Raw genomic sequence first — 22,779 nt, 5'->3', positions numbered from 1 at the left:
GTTAAGAGTACTTGCCGTCATACAGCAGTTCATACTATCTGTAATTCCTGTTCCAGGGAATCTGATGCCCTCTCTGGTCTCCACAAGCTCCAGGTACCCAGATGGCATACACACACACACACACACACACACACACACACACACACACACACACACACAGGATAAGCACTCATATACATAACAAAGATAAATAAATATTTTAAAAGGAAGTCTTTAAAAAAATTCAACATTCAAGGTAATCCAACTGCTAATCCAGTTCCCCATGAAGGCCTCATCCTTCTAGAAATCCTATGGAACTCAATATGAAATTCTGACAAGCAAGAAGGAAGTCCTGGCAAGCAGATGACATAGGCTATGGGTAAGCTGTCTGATAAGATTTCTCAGCACACAGCTGCCCGAGCCCACAGACCTACACCTAAGTCCTGGGCTGAAAACCATTAGTGAAGAACACACCTCTTCTATATTTTAAAACATGGGGAATTTGATTTAAAAGAAACTTACAAATACATTTTATGGTGTTACTATACAAACTTATTTGCACACACATACAGATAAACAGACAAAAGTTGTAACCAGATGATTTGTCTATTCCCTCACCTTTAATGTCTCCTTACTGTGCACAAAGGCATGAATATGTGTTATAAAAAAAAAACCAGGAAATCCAAGACATCTCAAGAATAAAGACAAGTCAGATCTCAGAAAGCTAAATCAGACTTCTGAAAAGTTATTCTTCTCCTCACCTGTCCTAGAACTGAGCCATAGTTCTACCTAGGAAGCAACTAGATTAACTTAGACATAGGCTCTTACATTCCACTTTTATCTGTTATTGGTGCTCTACCTACTTCTAGAAGGAACTACAGCTTCCTTTAAGTGAGAATTCTCAGTAACTGAGAATGGCTTCCCCCTGCACGCTCACAGAGAGATCAACGGGAGCTCACTGAGTCTGAACATGCCATTCTGCTGCAATTCCACCATCCATCCAAAGGCGATGGACCCAAGTCAGCCGTATACATAATCATGGCCTCTGAAAGACCATTTTGTATGAAAGTATGGTATAATAAAACAGGATTTTTGTAATTCTGATAACATTCGACCACTTTCATTATCTTAAAAATGATTTTATGGAAATTATTTCAAGTAGAGTCCATATTGGCACCTTAGGAAATGGTGGCAAAGTCCAACATGAAATAAAGCAATGCTATATACTCTGATGCCCCTTGAAGGCATCTTCTTACCCACCTTGATCTCTTTCATGCCATGTTCGACTTCCAGCAGCTGGTGAATTTGGAGAGGGATAAAAGTCTCCTGTAGGACTTGGCTCCATATTTTCATCTATGGATATAGTTTTGGGTCTTTTGCTGTTAAAATATAATAATAATGGCATTAATAGTCTTTCTAGAAAGATGTGTAGCATCCACCAAAAATTGACTTGATTAAAAAAAAATGACTTCCATAAATCCAAGTTAAAGTGATAGTTTGAAAGAATGGTGAGTATTCAAGACATCCAAAGGAAGAGTGAACATTCCTAGTACTATATACTACCTATCCTGAATGTACACACACACACACACACACACACACACACACACACACACACACACACACACCATCTATCTATTCCCATCCCTACCTAACAAAAAAAGTTTAGTATATTTACCTTCTCAGATTTTTTTTTCAGGGAAACTTCAGTCATTACAAGTGAACTCTCAATATGTCTTTTCTGCTAACATTAAAATTTTGTAAAGATGCACTGATTCATCTTATGGTTTTGATATTAATACTGTTCACTTCACAGCATTTGCCACAGACAATGCAATGCTTTGGGGAATAAGGCAATGGAACTGGGCAGTGAAGCGGCTTCAGAAACTCACATTTGACCAAGTCATTTATTAGATCCAATAGCAGGCTCCTCAACCCTTCTAAGCTCAGCTAATCACCTGTAAGGTGGAAATAATAAAACCCAGTTTAAAGGGTTTGGCTGAGAAGATGAAGTGAGCTAATAACTATAAAGCTTTCAGTTAAATGGCTTGCAGTTTGAAGATACTTATTAAATATTAATCATTAGTGTTGACCTTGTAATTAATAACATGAAGACCGTTTCTAGAACTTTACTAGTTGTAAGTATTCCATGTTCATTACCTTTTTCTTAAAGAAATTAGGCTACTGGTCCTTTATTCATGAGATCAACCATGAAAAATGATTATTGCCAAATCAAATGGTGTGATTTTAGAAAACACTTTGAGTGGAAAAACATGACTTACTTATTACAAAGAAAAGTAGATACCTACAGCAAAGATTAAAAACTAGTTTATGACATATGTGATACTTTTGGATACTCTACTTTGATATGCTCCAACCAATACCCTGGTAAACATCTAATTATTGACTCTGAAGTGAATATATTGTCTTTTACAGAATTCTTATTTTAACCTATGTTCTTATGCAACAACCGCAAAATACCACCTGAATTAACTTTATGCTCCGTTAATAAACGTAATGCCACCAAAGTTTGGAACTGCAGATTATTTCAAAGACTGCATGCAAACCAAGACCCCATTTTTAACAAACAGGGACAAATCTGGAGAAGTTCAGTGAATGTTCCCAGGACAAGTGAACAAAAAGAGGCACACCAGGAGGAGGAAGGTCTCCCAAGCAGGGCGCTACGAGGCCTGAACCCTTGAAGCTTGCATATGTCTCTGTTCGTTTGTAGTTACACTGTGGCTAATTGTTGGCTGACAATCCCTGGAGTACTAACATGACAATTTCTCCCCCTGCTAAAGCCTAGCAGGAATGATATCTCTTTAGTCTCTACCGAAAGTATCCAAATTTAGAGCTTATGCATATATTTTAAATTCTCCCTTTAATGTAATTTTCTTCCGCTATGAGTCAGCAGCAGTATGCAAAAAAACTAAGGAAAATTTATTTCCACGAGGAGCCACAGAGAAATGTCTTTAAGCCCTGCTTATTTTGAAGGACAAAGGTTGGCCATGATGAAAGACCTGTGCTGACAACATACGGATCCGAATGGAGGAAATTAAAAAATCGTAATTCACATTTTAAATTTAGAAAAATTAAAGCACTTTTAAGACCGTGACATATCAGAGATAATTTCAGTGAAAATAAACCCAATTATCTTGATATACAGTCTAATTACATGAAAATACAGTTGGGCCATAAATGTTATAAAATCGACCTTACTTTATAAACATAAACATGGATATTCCCACAACTATTCAAAGACAATTAGCCTTCATTACTGAAAAGAATCTAGAAAAATACTTTCCCAGATTGTCTTTTATTTTTAAAATTAGCATAATGCGTGCTTGTTTTATGGAATTCATACGTTCTTATGTTAGTCTGTGGATATATTGAATGCTCTGAGAATGAGATGGGTCTTCGTACATGGAAGACGCAACTCAAAAAATGAAAAACCCACATCTATAGTAGTTATCTTGAATGAAAGTTATAGAGGTAGGAGAAAAAGAAAACATGTGAGCGCAGACTGGTTAAGCCAGTCTCAGAGCTGCTGAGGCTTTCCTTGGTACCAGGAGAGTTAACTGATTTAGTCAGAGAAACTCAATTAATCGAACACTGCAGTCTCAAATCAGGCTTTTAATGGTAAGGCTAGGGGAATGACACTTTTTTCAGTGCAGATGTGGTATTACAGCGAAAGTTGTCAGGATGTACTGGCTATCCATGAGGGGTCACTGCAAGCAGTATCACCTACATGGTTTTTAAAATGTATTTATGTGTATGGAGGTGTTTTGCGTGGAGGTGTACCATGCGCACACCTGGTGTCCATAGAAGTCAGATAATGGTGTGTTTCCTGGAACTGGAGTTTTCATATGGCCGTGAGCCACCATATGGGTGCTGGGAATGGAATCCAGGCCCTCTGTGAGAGCAACTTTTGCTCTTAACTACTGAGCCATCTTTCTAACTCCCAGTATCACTTTTAAATTTGCCAAAAGATTAACTGGCAGAATTATATTTCATGCCATAAGACAAAATCTCATTAATATAGTTCATTCCCGCCCCTCCCCACCAAAATAAAAACTTTAAAGGTGCTTTGAACAGCAATTGCGTTCAATATGAGATTATAAAAAAAATGATTCTGGCAAAAATGTAAAGTCTGTGTATTGTCAGTAGAACAAGTGTTACCCCTCTTTACTGTCTGTCTGTACTGTGGCCTATCTGTCGCGTGCACAGCATCACGGTCATTACCTGCTCGGTGGAGAAGACAGCGACCTCTGCAGGTTCACACCAGAGTTCATGTCATGATAGTACGGCTGGCTGGGGATTTCTCCGATTGGGAAGTTGACTCCAGTTCCCTGGGTTATGGGTGCTGAGGAATACATTTTTTTAAAGACACGTTGTAAATGCTATTCACAGTTATCTCTGTTCAGATATAAACCCACTAATTTTTTTTCATGGCTCTGGGCAAGAGCTCTCTTGACCTGCAGATGCGATATTCCTTGTATGCTGTGGGTAAGACCCCAAATCCTCAAGTCAAGTTTGAGCATTCCAGAAATTCACACTAGATCCCTGGGCTACCATGTCCTCTCCTCCCACTACCCAATCTTCTTCATTCATGCCCTCATCTTAGAAATCACTGCATCTGTCATTCCCCAGGTTGTAGATGTGGGCAGAGCAGAAAAAACAGTCCCCATTACTTAGAACCAAACAAGAGGCTTGCACCGAACTAAATCTTTGGGATTTATATATATGAATTTCATAAATAAATAAAGATCCAAAGCTATTATCCTGTATTAGTTCTAATGTCAGCATTAGAATGAAATAAAAATCATGATGGTTAGCAAGGTCTGGTGGCATGCATCTGTAATCCCAGAACTAGGGAGGCTGAGGCAGGAGAATAGAGAAGTCAAGGCCAGACTGGACTATGTAGCAAGTCCAAGGCCAGTCTGATGTACATAGTGAGACCATGTCTCAAAATAAACAAAATAAACAAACATAAAATCACAATGTGTATAATTTGGTTTAAGTAAATCTAAAATTAGGGCAGGAATGAGTAAAGCTTATGGAATATGAACTAAAACCCTAAGTGTTTTGCAAATCCCTATTAGAAAGGTTTTATAAATGAATATCCATTGTCTCTTCACTCCATATACTGGAGTCTAAGGACAAAAAGACTTTCAGTTCAAACCCTCTGCCACTTATACAGAATGTGCCTCAGTTTCCAAATAATAAGAGGGGAAACCTAGCCATATGGTTATTTGGGTATAAAAGAAGTAGCAGTAGTGATAGCTAGCATCATGTCTACTGCACAGTGTGTTACTCAGATGTGAGCTCCCTTCCTGTGTTTATAACCCTCCTCTGGTGAAATGCAGTAGTTGGTAAAGACAGAACAGTTTTTAAAAATGTGCTAAAAATCAGGCGAAGACAAATGAACCCATTGGATGGAAGTTTATTCTTTAAAAAGCTATTGGCTGAGGAATCAGGAGAGAGTTCAGTGGGTACAGTCCTTACTGTGCAAGCAAGAAGATCTGATTTGGGATCCTCAGCATCCATATAAAACAAGTATGGCAGCATGCACTTATAATTCCCGTGTTGGGAGGTGGAAAGGATGACCTCATGGGTTCCCAGCCAAGTTCAATGACAGATACTGCCTCAAAACATAAGGTAAAGAATGATAGAAGATCACATGTTGGCCTATGGCCTCTGTATGAGTGTTCACATGCGCATGCACACACACACACACACACACACACACACACACACACACACACACACACACACAAACAAACAAATATATATGTGGAAGGAAGGAAGGAAGGAAGGAAGGAAGGAAGGAAGGAAGGAAGGAAGGAAGGAAAGAAGGAAGGAAGGCTGTTGCCTGTGCCTATTACAAGCAGGCATTACACTGGATACAAAACATACAGTGCAGTACGTAGAGCAAACGAAACACTTGTACAAACATTAAAATACTCCAGCAATGTAGAAAGTAGCAAAACTGGCCCAGTGAGCAGCATAATCAATATATTCTGTAGGTTTTGCAAGAAGAAAGAATAGTAGTGACTTGAATGGTCAAAAATAAAAATAAAAATACTATGAAAAAACCCTATCTGGCAGAAACTTTGGAGAAGGAGCAAGGCACCCAAGGAATATTTTTCCAAACCGATGTGCCTGTAGGAGTGAATTCGAGAATAGAGAAAATATATAAAGTGAAGAACTAGGCAGCCAGTGTCAAGGGGCAGTGTGCGAGGCCAGCTGAACCCTCCAGCCTTCAGGAGGTCTATTCAGAGTGCACTGGAGACTTGGCGACAGGTTTCTGGAGCCCTTGAAATCCACTCCCACACACAATCTGCTTAGCCACAACCTCTCCTAACTGCCCTCAGCTGAATGTGTAGGGACTCCAAAGGATCGCTAATTTTCAAGAATTTTTTTTTCACCCAGAGCTTTTAATAACATTAAAGTGTATGTCTATCAATTTGATTGCATTTTAATATCTGTTAGGCGAAGATTAACTTCAAATGTTCCTCGGAAAGTACGATTAAAAGGCGTGTGTTTACTGCAGAGAACTAATCAAGACGATGTAGAGAAGATCTCTCTCTATTAAAATACAGCAAATCTATCTATACATGCAAGAAGAGTCCATTTAAATTATTCGATATACGTAAACCTTCTTTATACAAAAAATATTTTTATGCTGAATGTAAAAGTTATCTGAATTATTTAGCCAGCTGCAGTACTGATGTTTGTTGTGAACTGAAGTATGCCAGAGGTTTAGAAATGTGGACTTTCTTACCTCACAGTAGCCACATGCTTTAAAATTGATTTGTAGAACCTTGGTCTATGTGGCATGAGAAGCAGGGTATGTGTTAGAAGTAGGTAGCTGATTGTCTCAGAGACTGCGAACAATCTGCCTGCCTCCTACAGCAGAGATATACCATCTCAGACTGTTCAGACTGGGGTCACTCCCTCCGGTGGAGCCCCAGGTATCTGACCCATGTCACTAGTCTTTCTGTCCCCCTCTTACCTAATTCAGTCATCCCTCAGAAGAGACAAGTTACCGGAAGTCTCCAGTGTCTGTGTGCATCACTCTCCACTAAACTTGCTATTTGTTGTGGCCACTTCAGAAATCCAAGTTATTTGACAATGTACAGATAAAAATGACTAGAATTTTACCAGTCGTATCTTTTGGAAACAATTTTTAAGACATTATGATTGTACAGTACTTAGGCAAATTTCTTTCTACTGGATACAGATACCTTAATAGTCACTACAGTTTGTATGGCCATAACCATGCTGGGTACAGTATGCAGTAAAATGGTAATTAAAAAAAAAAACCTTCAGGGTCAGGCATGGTGATGCAGGTCTTTGATCCCAGCACTCGGGAGGCAGAGGCAGGTGGATCTCTGTACGCTCAAGGACAGCCTGGTCTACAGAGTGAGTCCAGGAAGAGTAGGGATACAGGCTAGTCAGGGGTACATGGTGAGACCCAGCCTAAACACTGTAAAACTCAGTATGCATTCTGAGAGTAAATGGGAGCTTATTGCAAAGAAAGTAAATTAATAATATACATGACCAAAAACCCTGAACAATGCACATGTTCCTAAGGGTCAGTAGAACATTTGAGAAAAAGCAAGCTTGCCAGAGCTCTCTGCTGCTAAGCCTCTGGAAGCGCCCACAGCAGATGCAAACATGTCTCTCAGCACCTTCCAGACAGCATTCCAAGAAAGCCAAAGTCGTAAAAGGACACTGGAAGTCCTAATGCCCTCCTAGGAGCTATGTGCCTAAGAACCTTGGCTTCCAAAGGTTCTTAGATGACAGAAGCTGTCCTTAACCAACTTTTAAGATGGAGAAAATACCATTCGGCAGAGTTATCACTCCCCTGAAACTGAATGAAACTACCCTGCTGAGGTCAACATGGACATTAGTAGGTCACGTGACAGTAAAATGCTAGACCAAAGAAGCAGGGGCAGGCCAGGAATCAAGAAGCCAGAACCTGTAACACACAGCATAAGGCTTGTGCAGAAGTTTGACTGAGCAAACCCCTAGTTCATAAACAACGAAGTTCAACTGTGTAAACAAGAAGGTACTGTGAATATATTAAAATGCTTAGGAGAATAGGACTTGAGAGCATCTCAGAGACATCTATTTACATATGGAGGAGAAAGTAAATGTTTGCTGAATAAATTAACTAAGGAATGAATATGGATAATTAATGTACTAATTACAAATCAGTAATGTTTGTTATGATACATAACTTAAAAACCTCTAAGAAATGACAGTATGAATTAAGAATAAATGAATGAAACATGTTAAAGTTTACCTTGTTTCTGAAATGTTATGAGAAGATACTTTTAATTTACATTTTATGTCTGAAATTTCAATTTTTCAAGGCTCTTGAAAGTTCCAAAGTGGCTCTCATTTGACAGTTCTAGGCATAGTGTTATTATAATGGGGTACTATGTGAATCTTTTTTGATGGATGCAGTGTTATCTATAATGTGGTACCATGTGAATCATTTCTGAAGGATGGCTCTACTAGCCTTCTCATAAGAAGGTACAAAATCCATTATGAAGCTTTCAAAATGGTCCAAGTGGAAAAAATAGTTTCCTATGCCCTATAGCTTCACAGTTTAGCCTCTCTGCTAAGGAACATCTTCAAATACCCCCTTCTTTGGAGGGGTGGGGGATCTGAAAAATCACACATGGCCTTAGATGATGGACTAGACCACCAGGAGCCTCATGTAAAGTACATACATACACCAGAGCTGCTGGGATATACATATTAACTGCCATTCCTGATGCTGCTCCCAAGTAGATGAACCCATGACACCTTTATCTACTCTGAATTCTAGAGGAAGAGACAAGGTACATAAAGTCTTGAGTATTCCTGTGTCATTCTCTGATAAACAGGTTTTTTGTTGTTGTTTGTTTGGTTTTGTTTTTTTTTTTTTTTGCTTTGTTTTGTTTTGTTTTTGTCCTGGAATGTTCAGAAATCTGAGTTATTTGGAAAACTATGGTTAAGACAGTCATCTGGGAGCTTGGAGACAGTTCCTGAATAGGACTCCCCAGTTATTTGGTTAGTCTTACCCTGTTAGCTCACTACCTCTGCTCTTTACAGTTGGCTATGGCCCTCATTCATAAACTCTACAGTTGACACATACGAAGAAGCAGTTTTTGTTGCTGTTTGTTTGAGTTTTGCTTGTTTTGAGTCAAGATCTTGCTATGAACCCCTGGCTGGCCTGGAATTAGCTACGTAGCCCAGATGGCCTCAAACTTATTGTAGTCCTCCTGCCTCTGACTCTGGAGAGCTGAGATTATAGATGTGTGCACATGAGGACCGGTGATAAACCCAAACAGGGACTGGAGTACCACCTGATCATCTACATAACATCAGTTCTAGACTGTAACACTTCCTATCAAAACATGAAGAAAAACCACAGCCCCCAAAGTGACGTAAACAATCTAAATCAGAGATAGGGTCAGGAAGAAAGCAGCCACCTCCTTTCATGTCATCAGTACATTAATACCGGCACCTTGGATGCATTTGCTCACACTAGCAACAAAACAAGAGCTGGTTAATCAAGGGAGCTTCCCCTTGGCCTAAGTGGCCAGCTAGGTGAGTTTACCCTGGAAAAGCCCAATCCAGCCGGCCAAGAATGGCACCTCAGGTGAGGTGGTCGGTGTAGACAATTGGACATTGTTTTGGAATAACAATGCTTTCTATCTATATCCACGTACAATCTGCAAAGTTAATTTCTGCATCCCTTTGCACATTGCATATAAGAGTGTATATCCTGTATATCTCCAACCCCCCACCAACACGTTATAACTGAGAAAGCACTTATCTACAGGAAACTTATGTGGGTTATCATAACAACACAGAGTACATTTAATTAATCACACTTCCTTTGATATAAATGCCCATCTATGGTCACAGAGAGAACTGAACTGAATGAATACCAATATGATGACCAATAAGAACAGTCTAAACATGAGTGTTATACAACAGAAAGCTTTGATGAGTTGAATGAAAATATTTTACAAAATTAAATAATATATTCACTTGTTTCCTTAGAAAAATTAAGAGTATTTTAAATCTTGGATTTTAAATTCAAAGACTTCTATGTAGTCACTTTTCACATTGTATTTAAGATACAAAATGTACAAGATTTTAATCATTTTGTGTACTTGTATAGTAAGAAAACCATTTACTTACTTCTGGATACCCTCACAAGCTCTGATACATTGAAGACTCCGGATTTTACAAAACTGTCCTCAAGGTATCCTGGAAACAAACATCAAAGGGAAAAATGTCAGCATAAGCAGGGAGGAAAAGTGCCAGTTAAGTTCTAGAATTTGTTCATTTTCAGACTCAAACAAAAGCCAAGGATGCTTATTCTAAAGACAAGTATGAGCAGAACCTGAATATAAACCAAATCTGTTTTTCAAAGGCCAGAAGTATAAATGACAAAAATATTCCATGGAATTTCCCATTAACTTTCTAAATTTGTAATTGGTGGGATCATATTTGCCACGGCCGTTATATTGGGACCGAAGTTTGGGACCCACTCTGAATGCATTTCATCCACAACACCTGGAAGGCCACAGTCTACCATCTTAAAAAAAAAAAGAAAAGGTGGGGGGTAGAGATAGAAAGAAAAAGGAAAACCACAACCACAATCAGCACCTTGTTGGAAATGCTTCAAAGATCTCGCAAAACCACCATTCTTTCACAAATCCTTCCCTGATCAAAGAAAACTGAGCTGTCGCTACCAGAACTGCCAGCCTTGTTCCCAGGTCACATGACTCCCTCTGTACACCAACTTCAACCTGTAAACTTTCAGTTTTCTTTATCCATTTTTAATATTTTCCTACTACTGGATCTCCCTTCCCACCTTCTTTTTTATTTTATTTTATGTTTTTAAGAACTAGATGTCTACTCAGCAAATGACAGCGAATCCAGCCAGGCCTTCAGGGTCCAAGTATAGGCACAGGGTCCACAGCGGTTCTGGACCTTGAGGAAACCCTAGCCTGCTTAGTAGCTCATCTTGCAGTGTCCAGAAGTTTTAAAATTCTTATTTCTATCAAGAGTGTAGTGACAGAAGTAAAAGTCTGAAATGCTCACAGATGAAATACTTCTAGAGCCAATGCCCCAGAGCCCCAGAACCTGTGACTAGACTGGATTTCTCACACAACTTCATAGCGGACCAAGGGTCAGATTCAGTACAGGGAGAAGACACATGGGTGGTGAGCCACACAGAACCATCAAGTCAACGATCTGGGAGGCAAATCCTAATCACAGTTTGTGGTTATGGGATGTTGGTTTTGTGAATGTACTCTATTTTGTTTCAGGGCCCTTGTCTATAAATGAGAGGTAGAAAATTCAGCTACTTGAATTATCGATGCAAGGTAAGGTAAAAACATTAATCTCAGGGTAGAAGCAATCAGGGCTGGGGAAACCAGTAATCCAAGCACACAGGAGGCAGAAGCAGAAGATTCTCTGTGAGTTGTGACAAAGTGAGACCCTGACCCCAAACAACGGTAAACACTAGTTAGATGTGAGCACTACATGAACAGCCGGCAGAGCCAAAACCTGAACACTGCACTGTGCACAAAGAGCCTCGAATCATAGAAGTTGTAAAATTTTACTTAGAAAATTCAGCCACCCAGCGTGCCTAAGAGGTAATTGCTGCAGAGGTACAGGTGGTGTAAGGAGCCACACAGGTGGGAGAGTGGCTTCACACACAACCTGTTCGCCCTTTAGAATGAGCAGAAAGGAAGCACAATGTCTTATTTGATGATAAAGCCTAAGTCTCAAATTTAGTCACTACTCTGGAAAAAATGTATGTATTTCTCTGAGAATAACAAAATGTCCCTAGCTGATGCACTGTTCTTTTAGGAAACTGCTTGAGTAATAAGTTCTTCCCTAGGCTGAATTCTTTGCAGAGATTACTGAGAAATGTCTGTGCAACTAGTCCTCTATAAGGTCATAAATGCAAAAAAAGTCATAAAAGCAAAAAGAGACAATGGATTCCATTTGCCTAGATGGGAACAAATGTTTAAATGTTCTAGGCCCCTGCAGGTTTTGCTGTTTTGTTGGTTTTAAAGACTAGCTTATTAAACTTTATTTTCTAGACAGTAAACATATTTAATATGTCAAGCAGAAACTCATCAGTTATTCAGCATCTCTGGAGCCTATACACTGTTTTATTCTGCAGCTCCTGGAAGACCCCCTCTCTGTACATGCTGCCTTCAACTTTCAATGTCCTGCTGAATGATGACACATTCTGATAAACTGTCCCCTCACCCCACCCTCGGTTTCCTCCGACTCTCTGGCCAAACATAACCCCTGTCCTCTGTGCTCACATCACACCTACTTAGTCCTAATTTTACACTTTACACATTCAGATTTTCCAAGATATTTACTTTCAAGTATTAAAGTCTTTGTTGGATTATCAGTTCCTTTATTTAGGGGAGTGACTAGGTTTTGCTTTTTGCCATATCTCCCTCGGCCACTGACTCATTGCCTATATATAGAGAGTAACTACTAAATGAACACAGTACAGTATTTTAAAATTTAGCTTTTAAAACCAAGGTCATAAATTAACAGCTTAGTAGTCTTACAACCAGATAGCTCTAGCTGGCATAAAATCGAAGGGTACCTGCCCTGGCCCCATCACTCCCTTGAACTTATTTGCTACAGGCATGTCTATTCTGCAGCACTTGGGTCCCAAAATAGCTATGAATGTGGCCTGATACAGTTGCAGATGACACGTTACAACATCAAAAGTGTAGACTCTGGGTACAATAGGAAAAGTAACAATTAGGATCAGATTATAGTCCTGGTTTTGTTGTATTTCAACATGTAACTTTGGGCATATAGTTAGTACAAATTACTAACCCAAGAATTCAAACAGCATCATAAAAAATGCTTGCAAAATAAATTTATGAAAGAGGGCCACTTAGATGGCTCAGGAGGTAAAGTCACCTGCTGCCAAGCCTGACAAATTGAGTCGCATCCCCAGGACCCACACTAACTAACTCTCCCAAGCTGTCCTCTAGCCTTGATAGGTATGTGTGTGTACATACACACAAATAATATAAAATCGATGAATGAGTAAGAGAATACGTGTTTTATAGTATATTTACATGAATTATATCACATGTAATACAGACTATCTCAAAATATAGTTATCATCTTAAGTTTATTTCATCATAACCATGAGTAGTTAAGGCTCCACATGCTTCTAAGTCACATGGATTAAGATAGGTGGAGTCGCCGGGCAGTAGTGGCACATGCCTTTAATCTCAGCACTCAGGAGGCAGAGCCAGGTGGATCTCTGTGAGTTCGAGGCCAGCCTAGGCTACAGAGTGAGATCCAGGAAAGGCACTAAGCTACACAGAGAAACCTTGTCTCAAAAAACAAAACAAAACAAAACAAAACAAAACAACAACAACAAAAAAAGATATGTGGTGTGGCGACACACTGAGCCTAATCACAAGGGAGGAATAAACCACCTCAAACCTAATTTTACGCAGGAAGATAGGCAGTCAAACACAAAATGATGAATAAGAAATTGAGATCTATAAGGAAAAATGAAAGACTTGTTTTTACCAAAACTATGAAAAAATAATGGAAATATATCAGAACCCAGTTAGTTGATAAAATGTTACTCCACAGGACCCACTGGGCTCTGCTCCTGGGCAGCTCATAGAGAGATCCCAGTGAATGGAACATTGCCAAAGAGCAGTAATAACGCCCACTGACAATAAGCCAAAAGGCTGGTGGTGGGTGGGGAGCAGGTGATGGGTAGCTGGGGTTTGTAGTGGCACTTTCTACTTCCCGTGTCTGCACACAGCACAACCTCTACAATGGACAAGAGTCACCTAGGACAGGCAGAGAAAAGAATGAATGGCATAGCTCCTGAACAGCTAAGAGTGCCTGCTCCAGGAGACAAAAGACAAACACTTGAGCAAAGAATTGGGAAGGATCTTTCTCACAGTGGGTCCAGAACCCTGCAATAATAGAGCCAGAGATTCAGTAAAACACCATGGTACTGCTGAGGCCATAAAACTCATGGTAGCCTCCAGGCTATGCAGACTCAGAGAAGCACGGTTTCACATGCTACACGGTCCACTGTAAATCTCAACAGCTAATGCAAAGGCCAGATATCTTCAAGTAATTTGGAAAGATTCAGAGTAAACTCACTTCATGTTCAAAGGAAATGTGCCCGTCTTTGAGACAGAGCAGCTGCTTAATGGTTATAGAGCAGTAGTACACAAGAGCGTAAGCCGGGAGAAAAGAGGAACTCCGAATTTGTGCACTGCTGTATTTACATACATCTATGCTCTTTAAGAAGAAAAAATTGAGTGGGAAATAAAGAGCTTCACAAACAGAAAAGTCTCAAAGGCAATATCAAATTATATTATTTTACTTCTTTTTTTATTTTTCTCTAACAAAACAACAGTAAATCACTACTCAGAAGTTAATATAGTGTTTAACCTCCTTTATAAACAATAACAGAAGGGACACAATGGCATATCTGTTAATATCTCAAATTATAATCAGCACCATTTAAATGTTAAGCAACATTTACATAGAAAATCCAAGGGAAGAATGATAACACTCATTTTTATGGTCTACTGTGTTCTATTCTTGAAATTAAAAAAAAAGCCACAGGGAAAGCAGTTATTAAATTCATGAGAGCTGTCTTCAAGTATTTGAAGGACTGTTAATGTAGATGGTAGATTAGACTTATTCGGAATAATTCCAGGAGCTGCTTTTTGGCTCCCTAAACAAACAGATCTGCCATCCAATGAGAAACATCCTAAAAAGCAATGTGAGACTGCAGTGTTAATGTTAACCAGCAGATGCCCAGTGACTATGCTTAAAAAGCCTTCAAAACCACAATGCGGCAAGAGCCATGACTCAGTACTGTCACCATTTTAGGAGACGAGGGACCTTCTCCCTCCAGAGGTGGGAAGCTTCCTGTCGGGTCTGGGCACCGCCATCGGACATGAGAATTCTCACTTTGGGTTAAAAATAAAAACAAACCAAAAGGCACAAACTTTCCACAAGGCCCTCTTGAGCCCCTCAGCTCCACTTTCTTCTGTGTGTTTTCCCTGTGTTACTTTTCCTGCACTCTTCTTTCAGAGAAGGGATGATGGCATAAGACACCTACCAGGTGCCACCTAGCCTTTGATTCCAATAGTTTGCTTCTGTCAGCAGAATGGCGTGACTTAACTCTCCATTTATGGGTGCCAAGGGGATATGGGGAAATCATCCCACCCTCGCTCTTAGCCAGTCTCACGACATCACAGACCACAACTAAGCCCTTGCTACTTTTCTAGTAGGGTGTCATGTACAGTTCCAGTTCAGCCTCCCAGAGCTGGTCAGATCCACCATTGAAGCCAGAAAAATGGATAGGCGTAGAGACTAAGTCTCAATCTATAGCCATGAAAAGATTCTAACATCTAGACTAGTTTGTCTTTCAATATGAAATTTAAGTCCCTGGTAGCAAGGTTTCAGTGACCAAGTACTGTTAGGAAACGCCCAGTATTTCCAGACTGACAGTGCTGGATATATTTTCTATATACTTTTAGTATTTCCTTCCAGTTCTTAAAACTTTTTCCTGCATGTCTAATACATATAATTATGTGGTTTTATAAAATTAAAACAAATTTTATTTAAACAAATCCATATGTTGATATTTTCCTTTCGATGTCCTGTCTTTCCCTGTCTCAAAGGCCTGTTTTCTTTGAGTACACTGCATACTTGATAGGACCATTTATTTGACCATTCTCTGACTGCTTGGCATTTTAGGTTATTTCCTATTTTAAACAAATACTATAAACAGCACCACCATTAAGATCCTCATACCCAAATCTTTGTCAGCAATTCTCATGATTTCCTTCGGCTGGAGTTCTCAGAAGCAGGATTACTAGGTCAAAGAACATGCTCTCTCCCAAAGGTCTTGGGCAAAACTGTCCAGCTGCTTTTCTATGAAGGTTTCTGCCCAGTTAGATTCCCGAGGGTGAGCTGCAAGCTTGCCCCTCATCAGCGTGTGGGCCACACTAGAAACGGCTTGTCTTTAACCGTGGCAAGTTTATCTGGGCCAGGCATCACAGCAGGAATACTATAATTTTCATTTACTTCATTAAAATAAAATTGGATTTTTTTCCAGATACAGATTATTATCTCTTTGTCAAGAACTTTCAAAGATAGCCTTTTGGAAAAAAAGGAACATAATACTGACAAAAAAACTAAAGTATGTAAAAGACTGATATGCTAGCTGAAATTTTAATACTGAGCATTACTTCTAGGCTGTCACATTTAAAGACAGTTTATGAATATTTTCCTCATTTGAAAAAAAATACTAAGATTTATTTTCCCCACTTTAAATTCTTCTCTGATTATAATGGCCTTTGGCTCTTCTCAAATCATTGTAAGAGAGCCATTTCTCCCTTACACCATTCATTGATGCTTTACGGTACGGGAATCATGATCCATGTTCATCATGGGCGGCAGTTCTTTCACTGACTGATAAAGCAGTTCCCTCTGAGTTTTCTGTGTATGCTTGGAAAAGTACTATTGCAACTTTGTTCTTGTGAGACTATCATACAAGAGTGACGGGAACACATCACAAAACAGTCAGAAGACAAAACAAAAGCATGGCTTCAAGGTTTAGGGGAAACTCACTGACGAAATCACCTCGCCTGTACCTGTTTCTCAGTCAACACTGTATGGTTCATGAGTACTGACTTGCTTTCTACTTCTGAGATGATTTTTATATTCAAAATTATATATGATATAATTCTATCTTTATCTTCTCAACTAATTTGAATTTCCCATGGCTAAGACTGGAAACAGTGATTATTAAATGGAACTATAAATCATTACAAAGATGCTTCATTGCATTTAAATTGAATCTCAGCCTACAGTCGAGATTCATATCCTAACATTCTGATATTAATTTTTTTGTGGTACTAGAGAATCAAACTCAGAGCTGCGTGCATGCTACAAAAGTGTTGTACCACTGAGCCATGTCCCTACCCTGCTAATATTAATTTAGAATTAAGTTTATTCTTTGACATCAGTTCTGAGTCCCCAGTATTGATTGAATTAGGGAGTCAGAACTTAAATATACAACTTAATATTCACCCGAAGAAAATCTTCACTTTTTTGAAACAGGTATTTTATAGTTACTGCTATGCTACTTGATTTACATAGTATAACACTGTCTGTGCATGTTTGTTCTTGTCTATGGATGTGGAAGACATGTCTCCCTCTAAAGCCCCAGAACTTAGTTCAGCAGTAGTGCTCTGGTCACTATGTGAATGGCTAAAGCAGGTTCTCTATACTCCACATGCCTTTTCCCTGAACACAGAGGACACCCATGAGATGGCTCAGTGTTCAAAAGCACTTCCCAAGAAAGTCTGACAGCCTGAGCCTGATCCCCAGAACCCACAAGGAAGGAAAGGACCAACTCCCAAAAGCTGTCCTCTGACCTCCATGTATGCACTATGGAACACACGATAATAGCAATAAATATTTTAATTATAAAATGAACAGAAAACAAAAAAGGAATATGATTGAGGTGTTAAAAATAAAGAAATTGGATGTGAATACTTGTAATAAGTATAAAGCAAAGTAGAAAGCATAAAATACATTAATAAGTATAAGTATTCACAAACTCCAAATGAACATAATAATACTCAAAGAGTTACATAAAGCAACTATTAAAATACAGAAACTGGATAAAAGTATAATCACCAGAGGCATCAAGAAACCACAAGAATTTTAATATAGCTCTTTCAGAAATTAGCGTATCTATTAATCAGACTATATCATGCAAATGTATGCAAATTGTTCTGTATTGGTATACCCATGGAGCTTTAAGACAAGTTGATCATGTCCTCAACTACAGAGGTAACTTTTAGCAAATCCTTAAAAGCAGAGGCTTCTTTGGGTCATATTGTTTCATCTTTGAGAAATAAAATTGATAATAAATAAAGAAATGAGTAAATGTTCTGAAGTAACTTGGAATTAAAAAAAAATAAACAATGGACTAGGGAGAAAGCCAAAAGAGAAACTACAAACTATGTAGGAGGCAACAAAGAGAAAAAGAAAACATAAACAATTTTTTACCATCAAAACAAGAATAGCAAATCAATCTAAGGAAGGAAAAAAACCATAATGGAATTATATAGCATTTCTGTATGTTCTTACTGAACTTGTGGGAAAAGACATAAAGACAGTGTGAAGACAATTCCACTCTTGCCTCAGAGCCACTATTCAGTATGAGCTCAGACACATCGGAGTATTGCTACTCCACCATTCATATGCCAATGGTATTGATGATTAGACTGCTAGGAATAAAGAGCTGATAATTTTAAACTAATGAAATTAAAGATAAAAGCTGCAATGTGCAGATATGAAAAGAGAGAGGGGGGTGAGATGGCTCAGTGGTGAAGAGGACTTGCTTGCTCTACCCAATTTTATTCCCAGTGCCCACATGGTGCCTCATAACTGTCTGTAACTCCAGTTCCAGGGAATCCAATGCCTTCCTTAAGCAGTAGACTTGCACATGATATACAGACACACGTGCAGGCAAAATGCTCATATACATAAGATAAATTTTTAAAGAGAGACTAGAAATATTAAGATGATGAATAAATAAAGAATTCCTTGAAAAGAACCTTTTTGCAAGCCTGGCTAAGAAAAAACAAGAAACCCCACCAGATCAGCCAGGAGACATAACCATAGAAACCAAATGCAGTAAAAGAAGTGGGAGAGGATTGCACGTAAAACTGACCACAGCTTTGAAAACTCAAATGAGCAATTACTTGGTAAAATAAAAGTAACCAAAATTGCAAAGAACTGGAAACCCCGAAATAGACCAATTATCCTAGTGCAGAGTTTCCCAAAATTCGCTCAACACTGTAACCACCTGGGGATCTTAAAACCAATGAATGTTTGGATCCCAACCTCAATTATTCTGACTTAATTCCTTTGGGGTGAGACCTGGACAGTAGAGAGTGTTACATTCCCCACAAGACATTCAAATGTGTAGCAGTTTGGGAAGCACTATGTCAGCAATGAACCGAATAGCAGAAAGCAAAGCTCTGGTACATATTGGAGCCTACACAACGGCAGGATGGCAGCAGGCTCCACCCTGGCCTGGGAGTCAGAATCTGTGGGTGACTCGAGCGAACTTCAGAAGATGGCCACTCCAGAACAGAACAGATAGGTGACTGAACAACCACCTTAAATAACAGGCCCAGATGGGCGCACAGCTGGATGGAGTTTTGATGTCGTTGAACCTTAGGAAATGATGACAAATGTCCTGATTGTTTTCTGAGACCAGTAGACTTAGTTCTTAGATGTTTCACCCCTTTCATGAATCCCAAGCAAAGAACCAATAAAAAATCTCCAGCACACACAAGTGCAAGCCCATGAACCCTAAGGGAAGCACCCTCCACTGGACATAGTGGTGCTATCCAGAGGACAAGTACAGCACTACCATTAAGGCTCATGACTGAGTACAGTCCATTATCAGAAAACATCCTTGCGGTAAGGGATAAACACTCACATGACCACATCAAGTGCTGACAATTCACTTCACAGCAAAAACCTGGTTTACTGAATCTCAAATCTAAGCAAAAACAGTGATCAAAGCTAACAGTAAAGTCTAGCAAAATCCACCAGCAAATTACTCTAAAGAGAGACAGCAAGTCTGCCATTCCTTGTTTCTGAACCTACCCCTAGGCTCCTGCAAGTTTAGTTCTTAAAAATGCAATTTGGAAATACGCCAACAGCAAAAAGACAAAGACTATATGACTTCACATATATGAGTTATACAGAGCAGTTAGACTAATAACCAAAGCAGAGCAGTTGTCAGGGCTGGAGAGGGACCAGTGGGGAGTTGCTTAATGGATTGAGTTTAGATTTGCAAAATGACAAAGTTCTCAAGAATGCTTACACGATGATGTGAAAACATTTATCACTACTAAATTATATACTTGAAAATGATTAGGATGGCATACTTTATGTTCTGTATATTTTTGCCATAACTTTAAATATATAACTTGGAATATGTAACAACAATATGACTATATTCAGAAATAATCTTCACATTGGCATTTATGTTTATAACATTGTTTATAAATTACCAAATACAACTCTACTTGCAATCAACCCCATGGCTAATCTTTATACTTGAATATATAGGGACTCAAAATTTTTGAGTTGTCTCTACTGCTTCCTGGATATCTCTCTTTTTAAAAAAAATTTTTTTTAGTTACTGTCAGTTAGAATGGATTTCCAGGAAAAAATTATCACAGAGAAAATAAGAGATAATATTTTTTGAGGCCACAAATAAAGAAGAATTCGTATCTGTTGCCTTTGAATGCAAAACTTCAATGGAAAAGTTTTCTTCTCATAATTTTAAATATTCCCTATCTTATAGAGTTTCATGTTGAAAAACAGAAATATGCAGATAACTTCTTATTCATCTATGATGATCAAAAGATTTTTCTGCTTCAGCTTTGAAATATAAATATTTTCACTGAATATATTTAGTTGCTGATCTCTTTCCACGACTGCACACTGGATACAGTTAGCTTTTTTGATCCACATATTTAGATCATTTTTAGCTGATACAAATTTTCTTCATTTATCTTCAATCCTATTTTGCTTCTAAATGCTCTGATTTTTCTACAAAGGTGACATAAATTCGTATGAAGCTTTCTCATCTTCTATCATCAATTATTTAAACTTTTTCCCCCCTCTGCATTTATGAACAAATAACTTGAGTTTGTTCTCTGTGTCAATGACTATTTCCACAGGCTGGGGTCTTACTTCTCTGCCATAGATTTTAATAGTATGAAAGCAACTTCTTTTACTATTTTTTTCCATCTTACATGGTTCCATATTTATTCAAACTGTATTTATTGGTTCATCGACCATGGAAGTCCTTCCTCCTGAATAAACGCCTAGTTCCTCATATTCAAACACATACTTTTCTAGATGGTACTCATATATCCTTTCTTTGTTTTGTTTTTTGTTTGGTTTTTCATCAAGGACCTATTAGTGTGGTTGCTTTTCATTTAACCAAATCCATAGTTTGGGTTTGGACTTGGGGAAGTATGTGGCTTCCTGTTGGCTGCATAAGTGAAGTCTGTAATCTGGGCTGAACATGAGGCTGTAGAATGGGCAGAATCAGATATGGAGTTGTGTCTCCTCACTCAGAGGCTGCAAGGATCACTCAGCTGTATGAAAGAGTAACAGTAATGACAACGAAGATGCCGTTGAGTGTTCCTTACACATCAGGCTTTGTGCCACGCACGTCAGACAGCCCAAACAGCAGCTTTGCCCATTTGGTCTTGTCGTCTTTGCTGTTGTGGACGCCATTGCTGTTGACAACAATAACGACTCTGAATGCTTACATTTCTTAGCGGCCCCAAAGCACTAAACTCAAAGGTTTAGGATGCAGATTAAATAAGAAAACGTGTTAAAGTAGCTCAAGTTGGTAAGCAATAATTGAGAGAGGTGGTGAAATATTAGTAGCAGTGCTCATCAAAGTTGCCAAGGAACTGGATCCTGCCCTCTCCCTACCACCTAGCTAGTTGAGAGTCTACCAGGTGACTATAGACAGGAACCTTCTGGGATGGAGGACTACCACAAGCACAGACAGGACCGAGCTTCAGAAGGACCCTGTCTCGGGGGGATAAACTAGTTAGACTGGAGTGGGGACATTTGGAGGACACACTCAGGGAAGGGGACGAGAGAGCTAGAGGTCTCTCGTGTCCTCCATTCCCTAGCCCTGCTCGTGTCGAGAATGGCACAAAGAATATCAGGAATCAAAGAATACAGGACCACCTCTGTCCCTGGCAGATGATAGAGATGATAGTGGCGTGGGTCTGCACTGTCTCACAGAAGCAGCACTGTGATCTCTCTGCTGAGATAACAAAATCAACCAGAAAACAGGGATTTTTGAATCCAGCCTGCATACATTAGTTATGTGGTGATGAGATAAGCCTCTGTGAGCCAAGCAAGAGGGTATCATTTGCACTCTGTTTTCAACATAGTTAGAAACATTTTCAACAATTTATGAGTCTGTGTGGAAGTTTTAGTAAGAAGTGGCAAAAAGCCGAATCAGAGGTTAAGCCTGAAATGTGGGCTTTCCATCCAACGGTTAACGATAACTTTTTTGCTGGATACCTCAAGGATCTGTCTTTAAATTTTATCACTGTCACTCAAAACTGTATCTGGCTTTTAAAATGTTTTTAAGATATACTATTTATAGTTTGACAAACTGCTTCTAAAACTTATAAGAAAATAAAAAAGATTCAAAAATAACCTTACAAAACATATTGTAAAAACCTAAAGTTAAAAATGATCAAAAAGATGCTTTGCTATTGGCAAAAGAGAGACATAGAGGTTCGTGAAATGGCCCATCAGCAAACATGCGCTTCTATAATTGTTGATAGTTGATAAGGGTGGTGGAACAATTCAGTAGAAAACAAAAGGCCTTTGCAACAAATGTGCATAATCAACTAGACATCTCTATGAAAAGCAGATTAACATCAACCTTGAATTCCCACGCTATACAGTATATGCACATGTAATGAAAAGCTGCTCAACCATAAAAAGGAATCTATGCTACCACACGAGTAAAGTGAGCCAAAGTGACTCTGCTGAATTAAAGAAGCCATATGAAAATGAACATAAATGCTGAAGAGATGGCTCAGCAATTATGAGCACTGGTCCAGAAGACCTGGATTCAGTTCCTAGCACTCACACAGTGGT

General features: G+C 38.9%; 1 protein-coding gene across 10 annotated transcripts in view; it reads right to left on the bottom strand.

Annotated features, from left to right (window-relative positions):
• Nfib (nuclear factor I B) overlaps positions 1-22,779 on the bottom strand; it is a 418,189-nt gene that overhangs the window by 59,664 nt on the left and 335,746 nt on the right. For all 10 annotated transcript variants that reach the window (XM_052718299.1, XM_052718300.1, XM_052718304.1 and 7 more), the window contains exons 4-6: positions 10,186-10,254; positions 4,222-4,342; positions 1,240-1,358 (exon numbers count right to left, since the gene is read on the bottom strand). In XM_052718299.1, coding sequence (XP_052574259.1) covers positions 1,240-1,358; positions 4,222-4,342; positions 10,186-10,254 — 309 coding nt within the window. The remainder of the gene's footprint in view (positions 1-1,239; positions 1,359-4,221; positions 4,343-10,185; positions 10,255-22,779) is intronic.

Source organism: Peromyscus californicus, unplaced genomic scaffold (assembly GCF_007827085.1).
Source record: "Peromyscus californicus insignis strain IS unplaced genomic scaffold, ASM782708v3 Scaffold_5__1_contigs__length_169319896, whole genome shotgun sequence".
Lineage (NCBI taxonomy): Eukaryota > Metazoa > Chordata > Mammalia > Rodentia > Cricetidae > Peromyscus > Peromyscus californicus.
This window is presented reverse-complemented; position numbering and strand designations above follow the sequence as displayed.